At 41.4% G+C, this 11,712-nt stretch overlaps 2 protein-coding genes across 2 annotated transcripts; both read right to left on the bottom strand.

The window, feature by feature from the left end:
- Positions 1 to 1,777: 1,777 nt before the first annotated feature.
- On the bottom strand, positions 1,778 to 4,027 carry LOC141651701 (uncharacterized). The gene is made up of 4 exons (XM_074459402.1): positions 3,246 to 4,027; positions 2,991 to 3,053; positions 2,826 to 2,879; positions 1,778 to 2,708 (listed from the first exon to the last, which is right to left on the bottom strand). The coding sequence occupies exons 1-4, from the start codon at positions 4,025 to 4,027 to the stop codon at positions 1,778 to 1,780; spliced, it is 1,830 nt and encodes a 609-aa protein (XP_074315503.1).
- A 30-nt stretch (positions 4,028 to 4,057) lies between these two features.
- Positions 4,058 to 6,448, bottom strand: LOC141651698 (uncharacterized). The gene is made up of 2 exons (XM_074459397.1): positions 5,145 to 6,448; positions 4,058 to 4,958 (listed from the first exon to the last, which is right to left on the bottom strand). The coding sequence occupies exons 1-2, from the start codon at positions 6,446 to 6,448 to the stop codon at positions 4,058 to 4,060; spliced, it is 2,205 nt and encodes a 734-aa protein (XP_074315498.1).
- Between the last annotated feature and the right edge of the window lie 5,264 nt (positions 6,449 to 11,712).

Below are 11,712 nucleotides of genomic sequence, written 5' to 3'. Positions count from 1 at the left end.
ACGAGCAAATAATATGGTTTCATCCTCTATGTCGGAGCTGACATCCTCGCTTTTCAAAGCCATGGTTTTACCTCTACTCGGTTCTGCTTCATCAGCATTTAGAGTGAGTTCATGGGCCATGAGAGCACCAATGAGTTCTTGATAGGATAGGCTCGCAAGATCTCTCGATTCCTCTATTGCAGTGACCTTGGCGCGCTACTTTTTAGTTAGGCTCCTAAGAACCTTTCTTGCAATGTCCTCGGTTGTAGATACCTCATTTCTGCACCTCCCGCAAGCCACCCGGTGATGATTGGGCCGCATGTTTGGTACACAGAATGATTTATGATAGTTCATAAGTTTATCATCAAGTAATAGCTCAAACACTTGTGTCTACCTCATAGTCGTCATCTACGCGCCATTACGGTCGTTTTGACAGTAATTAGAGTACATTTGGAGTCCGGGTCAAAAATCGTCTTCATTTTCTAATAACCGTTTAAAATGCGGAGTCAGAATATTCTGGAATGTTCTGGATGTTTCTATTCCATATTTTCAATCTTTCAATCTCTTTGGCAAATTATATCCCGGAAATATTATATAAAGTATTAAGGAAATTGAGATCAAACTGCAATTCCATAATAGAAACGCGGAAATCTTTCTTCCGCAGGAGGAAACCACTTGGGAAAGGACGCAGCAGGTGCTGCGCCTCTTCCAAGAGACGCAGTGGCTGCTGAGCCTCTTCCCCAGTTCCTTTCTGCGTATTTTCAAATGTTTTCGAGATTCACTTCCAAAGTTTCTCCGAAACCCTAATTCCTTCGTGTGATTAGTATAAATAGGGACCTTCGTTCCTCACATATTTCTCACGCGAGTGTCCGCCCTTCTCTTCTCCCTTTGCATTCTAAGACCACGCTCTTGCTTTTTGGCGTCTACGTGCTTAAACTTTCGACCACGTAAGCTCGGATCCTTCTGAGTACCAGCCTCGTTTTGCATGACCGACCAATTTGACCAACTCCACATCAATCAACTTAATCAACTTTGTTTAATTTCCTCTTAGAGGGCACTTTCGTCGTACATTCGAGTCGAGCATCACTAAACGTTAACTAAGTCAATCTCGTTTCGTCACACATGTAAGTCTGAGGGTGTAAATCCCATATTTTATTATTGTACTTTATTTTTGTAATCATTATTGTAAGGTTTACGTCGAAAACACATTCAAAGCCGATTTATAAAACCTTGTTTCATACCCTTTTTACGGATTAACAGGAGACAAACGTCAAGAAAGGACGCAGCAACTGTTGCGCCTCTTCGAAGGGACGCAGCACCTGCTGTGCCTCTTCCTGAGGCTGCCGCAGTTCCTGCTTCCTTTCTTCTTCCTTTGTCTTTTGTTCGTTTGTTTGTTTTGTTTTGTCTTTGTTTGTTCATGTTTCATTGACACGATAATTCTAGTATAATATCTTTAACATGTAATTCGTTATTCATCTTTTTAATTCCCGACTTAAATCCCTTATAATTCATATTTGCGGGTTTTCGTCATTAAAATCAATTCGGGTTTTTAGAGGTTCGATTCATCAATATTGAGTCTCTGAAATTCATCATTGGTATATTTTCATCTGTTTTTTTATCATTGCCATCAATAGTTTAGCATTAATAACCTAATTAATCTAACTAGTTTGTTAATTTTTTTTTTTGGTGAAATGTGAAATATATTATAAATGATAATAAGTGATTACATTAGTTCATTCACAAAGCTATTACAAAAAAACCATTACAACCATATACATACATACAAACAGCTAATACACTAGCTTGCCTGCATCCCTGTCAAGAACTCTGGTAGCTGGTATTTAGAGGTAGATAACTTCTGCCTGCATCTCTGCTGTACCTCAGATTTTACTTGCTTAACAACAAAAGACGGAGTGAACAACTTAGCTTCTAGCCTACATACATTTCGAGCATGCCACAGGTGGTACCAAAGAGCAATGATTGCAGTGAGCACAACCTGTTTCTTCAACAGTGACCTGCTTCTCCATCTAACACTCCATTGTACCACATCTTGCACTGGAACTGTCACCCTAAGCCATACCATCAAACTGTCCCAGCATTTCTTACTATAAATACATTGATAGAGTAGATGTTGATGGTTCTCAGGACCTGCTAAACAAAACTCACATAGTCCATTAGTAGGTAGCCCAAAAGCTTGCATTCTATCTTTTGTAAACAACCTACCCTGAACAGCCAGCCACCCCACAAAGGAGTGTTTAGGAATATTAGATTTATTCCAAATCAAAGGAAACCAGTCACACTTCACCTGCTCCCCTTGTAACCACTTGTAACCCTGTGAGGCAGAGTAGTAACCAGAGGACCCAGTATACACACTGTTAGTATAACTAGGTTTCATAATCTCCTTAACATGACAAATTCTTCTCCAAGTCCAGCTAGTGTTACAGGTAGGTTTATAATCCATCCAGTTTTGCCCTTTCATATATATGTGGCTGACCCATCTAATCCAAAGATGATCATCTTTAGAGGCAAGCCACCACACATATTTATCAATCATAGCCTCATTCCAAAGTCTACAGTTGATTATTCCAAGCCCACCATTCTTTTTAGCTTTGGAGACCTTATCCCAGGATACAGCAGGAGCCCTACAGTAATGCTCACCCCCTGACCAAAGATAGGTTCTATATATACTCTCTATTCTCTCAATGACAGTAGTAGGAATGACAAAGATCCTGGACCAAAATGAATGTAGCTGAGATAATACAGATTGAACTAGGACCATTCTGCCTGCATAGCTCAGCTTCTTGGCCCCCCAACCTCTTATTCTTCCAACAATTTTCTCAACTAACCTGCTGCAATCCCCAATGGCCAACCTTTTATAGGAAATAGGCACCCCCAAGTACCTAAAGGGGAAAGTTCCAGGTTTAAACCCAGAATAAGCCAAGATGTATTCAATCTCTCCTTAAGGCGTCCCATTAAAATAAATATCAGATTTGTCCCTATTCATTTCCAACCCTGAAGCCCCAGAAAAAGTAGCAAAGGATCTCAGAATAATAGTGATAGACCTCCTATCTCCCCTACAGAACATAAGCAAGTCATCTACAAAGCACAAATGACTAAGCTGCAATGGTCTACACAAGGGATGAAAGTTAAAGTCCATTCTACCAGTCACATTATTTAGGATCCTACTCAAGTATTCCATACAAATTGTGAAAAGCAAGGGGGACATGGGATCCCCTTGTCTAATTACTCTCTTCCCTTTGAAATACCCAAAGGTGTTGCCATTCAAAGAAAGGGAGAACCAGGGGGAAGACACACAGACCATGATCCAATTTACCATTCTATCAGGAAACCCTAGAGCTCTGAGCATCTGTTCATTGAACTGCCATTCAATGGAATCATACGCTTTCTTCAAATTAACTTTCATAATGCATCTAGGGGAATAAGCTTTCCTATTGTAAAGTCTAACAAGGTCATGGCAAATCAAAATGTTATCCACTATATCCCTACCTTTAATAAACGCACTTTGAGTGACACTCACAATATGAGGAAGAATAGGGACAAGTCTATTGCAGATGACTTTAGAGATAACTTTATAGACCACATTGCAACAAGCAATGGGTCTAAAGTCAGCCACTGAAATAGGTCTAGCTTTCTTGGGTACAAGGGTAAGAACTGTAGAGTTAACCTGAGTGAGTAACTTCCCAGACTGGAAAAACTCCTTTACAGCAGCAACGAGATCCTCCCCCACAATATCAGCAGCATCTTTAAAAAATTGTGATGTGTAACCATCTGGGCCAGGGGCTTTGTTAGCAGGAATAGAAGATAGGGCTTGCTTAATTTCCTCAGAATTAACCTCCTGTACCAGAGCTTGACATTTTTCAGCAGTAAGCACAGTCCCTTTCCTGACAGTTGGGACATGGACAGGTGTGACAGCTTTGCTAGTCCCTAATAATTGTACATAGTACTCCACAAAAGCTTCCTCTATGGCTTGAGCAGTAGAACAATTATCCCCATTTAAATTCTGGATGCATAATACTCTATTGCTCATTCTCCTAGCTTTCAAGACACTATGGAAATATTAAGTGTTTTCATCCCCATCTTCCATCCATTGGGCCTTATATCTCTGATATAAAAAACTTCTCCTAGCCTCCTCAAGCTCTTTATAGCTAACAGCAGCTTCCTTCTCAGTTTGCTGTAGTATCACATTCTTAGGGTCAGAATGCAATTTAGTTTGAATCTTCTGAAGATACATCTTGGCTACATTGGCAGAGGTTTCAATATTACCAAACACCTCACCATTCAGCTGTTTTAAGCTAGGCTTAAGAAGTTTCAGCTTTTTAACAAGTTGGAACATTTTATAGCCAGGGATTTGGGTATCCCAGACTCTATGAACAGTGGCAGTGAACTCAGGAACTTTACCCCACATATTGAAATATTTGAACCCACTCTTCCTTCTCTCAGGTTCATTGCTCATGTTAATGGTACATGGGCAATGATAAAATAGCCCTTCAGGATGGAAAACAGTAGTAGTCTCTGGGAAATGCAACAACCACTCATCATTAACCATAGCTCTATCCAATCTACTGAAAACCATAGCCCCTGGTTCATGCTTGTTATTCCAAGTAAAAAAGGCCCCTTGAGCAGGCAGGTCTAACAAACCACAATCAGCAACACACTCTTGGAATCCTTTCAACTCAGCTACAGTCACCTCTGACCCAATCCTTTCAGACATAGCCAACACATTGTTAAAATCCCCCATTGCAATCCATGGGCCATTAACAACATAATGCATCTCCTTCAAAGACTGCCAAAGTGGGATTCTCTCAGCAATTCTATTAAACCCATAGATCACAGACATCCACCAAACTCCCCCAGTTGGAAGAAAAGCAACTTTAGCATGAATAACCCGAGCTTCACTTCTCAACACCACTACATCATAATTGTTAGCATCCCACAAAATCCAAATTCTGCCCCCTGAGCTGCCAGATTATTTGTCATAGCCCAGTGAGTTCCAATACTCTGGTGAATTTTATTAACTGCATTACTTCTAACTCTAGTTTCAACTAATCCAAAAATCCCTACATTATTAGTATGCAAAAACCATCTAATATCTTTATGCTTATTCACACTATTCATACCCCGGACATTCCAAAACCCCAAGCTACCCATGTTCCAGGTTAGATGAAGACTCTTCCATTTCCTCTTCAAGGATCCTCCTATATTGAACATAGTGTTCCAATACCTCCAAAAAAGTCCTCCTGGCACTACCAACTGCAATCCCACCCTGTCTAGTCAGTTTAGTGATTATTCTAGCAAGAGTAAAGGAATGGAATGAAGCAGGCATAGGTGTAACTAGACCACCAAACCCCTCAATCCCACCTATATTTGCTATCACAGGCATAGGCTGGCTAGGGGTGGGCATAACAATCTCAGTAGTCCCATGTGCCTCAGCAGGTGTAGGAGACTGCACACGAGCTTCAACCACAGGAGGGACTTCAACCCTAGGTGGCTTTGGAACCCATACCTTCTTCCTTACAACTGGCCTGGTCTTCTTCTTCCTGCAGTCCCTAGACAGATGCCCTAATCCATTACATTCTTCACATTTAGTTGGCTTCCATTCATAATGGACAATCTGACTATGAACCACATCAAATTCATCAGTAAACTCAATCACATCTGGCAATTCTGCAGCAATTGGTACTTCCACCATGACCCTAGCATGGCCCAGAAAAGTTTTCAATTGAGTATTACTGTCAGTTCTCAGTGGTTTTCCAACAAGACCAGCAATCTTTTGAAGAGCATTACCCCAAAATTTTAGTGGAAGCCCATAGAAACGGATCCATATTGGAACCATATCCACTGCCTCCCTTACTAATTTGGTATTCGGGGTCCATTCCTTAACCACCACTGGTTTGTTCTCAAAAAACACAGGCCCTGACTGTAAAACTCGAAGTTTCATTTCCTTAGTTTTGAAACGCACCAGAAAAATGCCATTATAATTGAAAGACGACTTATCATAATCTGTATAACCCCAAATACGCTTAACAAAACTATCAATGACCTTAAAAGGAGGGTTAGCCTCAAGGACATAACAGTACACTGCTGTGGACCAAAAACTGAGCTCAGAATTAACATCACTATCAGTAAGTTGCAAAGGTCTTACCCTAGGCGATGTTTCAGACCTAGAAGATTGACCCCTCCTTGGAACCTCCTCCCAATCAGATGCATCTTCACTATCCTCCTCCAGAATAGATTCCATCCCATTACTCAGATTAAACGGTCGGAGAATCGAGACGGGTTCCTCAATAATTCCCAAATCAGCAAGACTTTCATCCTCTCTATGTAAACTCGCAAATCTCGAACCAGAAGTATTATTATTATGTGGTGTATTAGTAGTATTTTGTGAATTTTTAGTAATTAATTGTAGTACTCCATTAGATTTAGGGGTGTTTTTCCGGTGACGAGCCATTGCAGATCAACAGAAAAGTTTAAACCCTAAATCGCCTTTCTCTCTCTAATATCATCTCTCTTAATGCCATCTATTTCCACACCTACTACTTTGGTAACTTACAACTAGTTTGTTAATTTGTATCATTAATCCCGTAATTAACATTTTTATTGATTTGTCCTAATTAATTTTATCCATGTTTTATTGTTTTTTTATGACCCAATCATATGTAAATAATACGTTAAATCACTTCTATCCGAGTCAAATGTCCATAATCGATCCTTAAATCACCAATGAATATTAACAATTTGCAATTCAGGCTTCACAGCCAGAACTGAACTCAGGAACAGACGCAGTGAGCACTGCGCCTCTTCCAAAGGACGCAGCTCTAATGCGCCTGTTCCGGGTTGAATTCTGACTCTGAACTTCCGTTGTTGCTTTGGCTTAGTTATTAGCTTACGTATTAATCGACTATTACTCGTATTATCACCTAATAATCTGTTCGTCAATTTATTTTCCTTTCTTTTCCTCAAATTATCCGTTTTAAATGTATTTTCGACGTAAATCAATTAACCCGTTGTAATAATTGTAATTTTTCTTTATTGTATTTTTGTATTATATTTCTTTATTGTATTGTTTGTATGCTCTCACATGCAATTAACCTAAATTTCTACTTCGACCTAATGTGTGCTAATTACGTGTTCACCGACTTAGTTAATTCACATGCTAGGATTAATTTATTGAATGTTGCATTGCATGCATATAACCTTCAACATATCAAGTATAGACGATTTTCCCTAATCATTAGTAGAGGCCGCTATCGAGGCGGGCGGGATTAGGTATTCGATCAAAAGAGCTTCCTAATACGTACCCTCACCCCTTACTCCAGATCTCTGTGAACATCCGTGTTCATTGGCCTCCACGAGAGTCATTCTAGACATAGAATGCTAAGGGTAACGAGTTCTTAGTGTCTATGTCACTACTTTGTGTCTTGACATGACGAAAGGGAATTCGAACGGTTTCCAATTTTCCACAATAAATTGGTGGCGACTCCACAAATGCAAAGGCTTGCTCGCTTTCCACCCGAGCAACCCCCAAGGGCCCGCGTCCACAGTTTGGCGACTCCGCAGGGGATTAATACACTTACGTGTAGCTAGGGTGAAACTTGAAAAAGGTTAGGGAATAGTTTGTACAAGACAGTTGTTGGTTTTCATAACTCGGTCTTCCTAGATCGTTTATTCGGTCTTCCTAGGCCCAACCCAACCCATTCGACCAATCATCCCGTCTAGACGGTCCAAATTCTTATTTGGGCCTAAGGATGGATAGCGATTGACGTCAACCATACCATGATGCTTACTCCTGTTTGTATCAAGGGCTTTCACTACTCGAGGAAATAGACTAGGAATCGGCCTTACTCCTGTTTGGTACGAGCCTTTCCACAGACCCCGGGTTTGATTGTTCGGTATGGCAACCCACCCTTTAAACCAAAACCCTTTTAAATGCACTCAGCATCCCCTTATAATGCCTATATAAATGCTTGTACTATATGTGATCACCATTTTCTAAATGAAACCATGACGAATTTTGCAAAAAATCAAAACCTCTTTCAAAATGTAAAATTTTCGAAAAATAGGCCAAATTTAGCGCAAAACTAGTCGAAGCTCTGTCCAATTGTCGAGTCAAAATTCGGGCTTCGAAGCCCATTTTAAAACCTCACTTCGAGTCCACTCCTACAACTACACTATAGTTGACTAGGACCAACATTTCCAAACCTTGTCATTTCTTCAAACCTCACTTGACACAAGTGGCACACTCCCACTTCACAAGTCAAACCTTTTCTTTGAGTAAGTATGCTAGAATGGTCGATCGTGTTTTGATTCGTCGTCGATCTCTTATCCAGTTTTCAAGATGCCTGGAACTAGTCACACAAGTGTCAATGGACAACCACCGAATGGTAATGATCTAATCCTAGCCGCGCTCGCTCGTCTCCAAACTAGCCAAGACCTAGTGAATAATCGACTCAACACGATCGAGGGTCGAATTGTTGCCGTAGAAACTAGGTTACCTCCTACAGAAAATGAAATACTTCATGATTTTGTGAATGACTTCGCGAATGAAAATCCTCCACCTTTTGTGGGAGCACAAGAGGTCAACCCTCCCGTAGATCTGACTGCAGCTGAGAAACGACTCCAATACATGGAGGAACAATTGATGTATCTCAAAGGGGATGATATCTATAGGGAAAACAATCGCAAGTATGAGGCCGTGAGTTCCAAATTGCCAACCAACTTCAACATGACGGATATCCCGAAATTCAAGGGGCATGAAAACCCTTTGAACCACATCCGTGCTTTCAAGGATTACATATCTATCAAAGGCATTAAACCCGAGATGTTCTTAAGGATCTTTCCTTCATCTCTTGACACCATCCCGAAACAATGGTTCTATTCCCTAGAACACAAGAAGATTGCCACCTGGGATGATGCCGCGATTGAGTTTGCTAAGCAATATGCGGATAATGCCGAGATCCAAGTCAATATGCGCACCTTAGAGGTTCTTACCCAAAATGATAAAGAAGCTTCACCGACTTCCTAAGTAGGTGGAGGAAGACTAGTACCCAACTTGTCGAGCGTCCAGATGAAGCTACCCTCGTGGAAAAATTCGTGGACAATTTAAAGCCCATTTATGCAAATCATTTGAGGTACCAAAACATTAAGACCTTCAAGGACTTAACCGTACTAGGAACACGGATTGAAGATGACATCCGTAAAGGGCTCTTGTCTAAAACGGTAGGTCGTGGATATCAAGGTTCAACAAGTCGTTCTTACGGCTCTACTAGCAAGACTGATGAGGTTAACCTTCTCGAACCATCAAAGAAGAGTATCCCACAAAGAAAGTTCACAAACATTGGGGATACATACTCCAATGCTCTGAAGAGATTGGTGAAACAGGGTAAGCTTCAACCCATAGGGCCTACACCTGAACCAGAAAAGAAATCCAAATCCTGGGACGAGAATTCGTACTGCGAATATCATAGAGGTAAGGGACACGATACAAAAAAATGTTACAAGCTAAAACATGTACTTCAAGACATGATTGAAGACGGTCGCCTACCAATACCGCCTGGAGGCAAGCCTAACAATGCTCAGTATCCTCTTGGAATTCTGATGATTACAATTGAAGAATCTACCTTAGATTGTTCACACCTCATTTCTCCAGTCGAAGATGAGATCTATGCAATAGAAGATGAAGGGAACTACTCCACCATTTCCCCTACCATCACCGAATTTATAGCATGGGCAAAGAGTGTGGATAGGCAAGTTTCAGAATTAGAAAGTGAAGTGGCAACTCTACGTGATCCAAATACAACACCCAAAGAACGTGCACCACTAAATCTCTCTCGAAATGCTACAATGCAAGAAGTAGTAGCCGTGGTTGATGAATTAATCGACCAAATTATCCAATTGGAGGCCGAGATCATGAGATTGAGAGAACTTGCTACTGTCAATGGAGTATGGGCTGACGATGATGAAGATGAATACCTCACCGAACACTACCTAGTTAAAGTCAGTGAGGAAATAGTCCAAAACAGTGAGGACCAAGATGTAGACCACCTTACTCGTTCAGGGCGTCCATACCAAAATGTTTCTCAAAATGGTCCCATAGCAAATGGTCCAATCACCAATACCAACGTTGTCATGCCGAATGATAACGAAGATACCTTTACTGACCATTTGCTAAAGCAACTACAAAAGACAAAGGCGGATCTTTCAGTCTGGCAACTAGTTGCAAGCTCGTTCCCACATTGCCAAGCTTTACTGCAAGCCTTGCCCAAACTAAATGTGGCACATAACTCCACACCCGACGACGTAGTCAACTTGGTCTTCCAAGAGTCACCTAAGCTAAGTAACCCTGTTATTTTCTCGGATGAAGATTTACCACCTTTTGGCGCTAATCACAACTTGGCTCTTTACATCACTGTCATTTGCTTGAAGAAGAATGTGCCAATGACTTTGGTAGATGATGGCTCAGCAGTCAACGCCATACCCTTGAAAACGGCATACAAATTAGGCATGAAAGAGTCAGATTGGACCTCTACCAACCAAGGTGTTCGCGCATATGATGGTACACGACGGAAAGTGGTAGGACTAGTTAACCTTACCATAGCCACAGGGCCGATTGAACGAAAGGTTAACTTCCAAATAGTGGACATTGAAGCATCCTTTAATATACTTCTGGGAAGACCTTGGATTCACGCTTCCAAAGCGGTAACATCCACCCTCCACCAGAAAATCAAGATCCCACTAGATGGTAAAGTGGTGACGATCACTTCGTCACCCATCAAAGCAGTAATAGAAAAGAGGTCAAGTAACAAAGTACTCGCGGATCCAGTATATGAACTTGGGGGCTTGCATAGCATAAATGTCATAGAAAGCGAGTTGGCACCCTTGTACTTCAATCCCTACTCTAATTTAGTGGTCAACCACATACTCAAATCTCAGGGATACTTCCCGGGAATGCCTTTGAATTCTATCTGAAGAAGAACCTTTGCACCCTACAAAGAAGGTAACTCACAAAGGATACCACTGGGACTAGGATACAAACCCACCAAGGAGGAAGCCCTAGAAATGCTCACTCAATTCCAAAACCGCAAGAATGTGGGAATCCAAATGCGGCCCTACCTCCCTACCCTAAATGGATACTTCGTTAGAGAAGGGAGTCAGGAACTCTTTCATGGGTTTCCCGAGCCATGGCACTACATAGGAAAGCAACTGGCTGGAATCGAGATCTTTCACGATTGCTACTTTATTCCCACAGAAACGGTTCCTACCGTCAAGACTCGTCAAGCACCTTGCTTAGACGAACAAGCTGTTAGCTTACTATTTGGGGAAGATCGATTTGTTAGAGCCGTGCAGGATGAGATCATTACCATGATACTTCAAGACGATCACTTCAACCCTACCGCATTGATAACAGAAACCAGTTCGAATCAACAGAAAGGATGGAGAAAGTCGATCAAGTGGACAAACAACCAAGGAAGACTCTTCAAGCTCACCACTGGAGAAGGAGAGATGTTCAAAGGAGAACCAGAAGACGATGAATTCAAGTCAGAGTCAGAGTCGGAGTCAGAGTCGGAGTCTAGAGAAGTCCCTAGAGAGTCTCCTCATGTCGTCACTCCCACTCCCCTTGTTTCTCCTAGCTTAGCATCAAGTAGTAACAGTAGTTCGGGAAATGTCCCAACAGCTGTCCCTTTACCGCCACTGACTACCGAACAGATGGCTTCT

Source organism: Silene latifolia, chromosome 1 (genome assembly GCF_048544455.1).
Source record: "Silene latifolia isolate original U9 population chromosome 1, ASM4854445v1, whole genome shotgun sequence".
NCBI classification, from domain to species: Eukaryota; Viridiplantae; Streptophyta; class Magnoliopsida; order Caryophyllales; family Caryophyllaceae; genus Silene; species Silene latifolia.
This window is presented reverse-complemented; position numbering and strand designations above follow the sequence as displayed.

Coding starts and splice junctions, on each gene's coding strand:
- LOC141651698 (XM_074459397.1), bottom strand. CDS start 6,448: ATGGCTCGTCACCGGAAAAACACCCCTAAATCTAATGGAGTACTACAA. Junction 4,959..5,144: donor TCATCTAACCTGGAACATGG/GTAGCTTGGGGT, acceptor ATAATCTGGCAG/CTCAGGGGGCAGAATTTGGA.
- LOC141651701 (XM_074459402.1), bottom strand. CDS start 4,027: ATGAGCAATAGAGTATTATGCATCCAGAATTTAAATGGGGATAATTGT. Junction 2,880..2,990: donor ACTTTTTCTGGGGCTTCAGG/GTTGGAAATGAA, acceptor TTTCCCCTTTAG/GTACTTGGGGGTGCCTATTT. Junction 2,709..2,825: donor GCCATTGGGGATTGCAGCAG/GTTAGTTGAGAA, acceptor ATTTTGGTCCAG/GATCTTTGTCATTCCTACTA.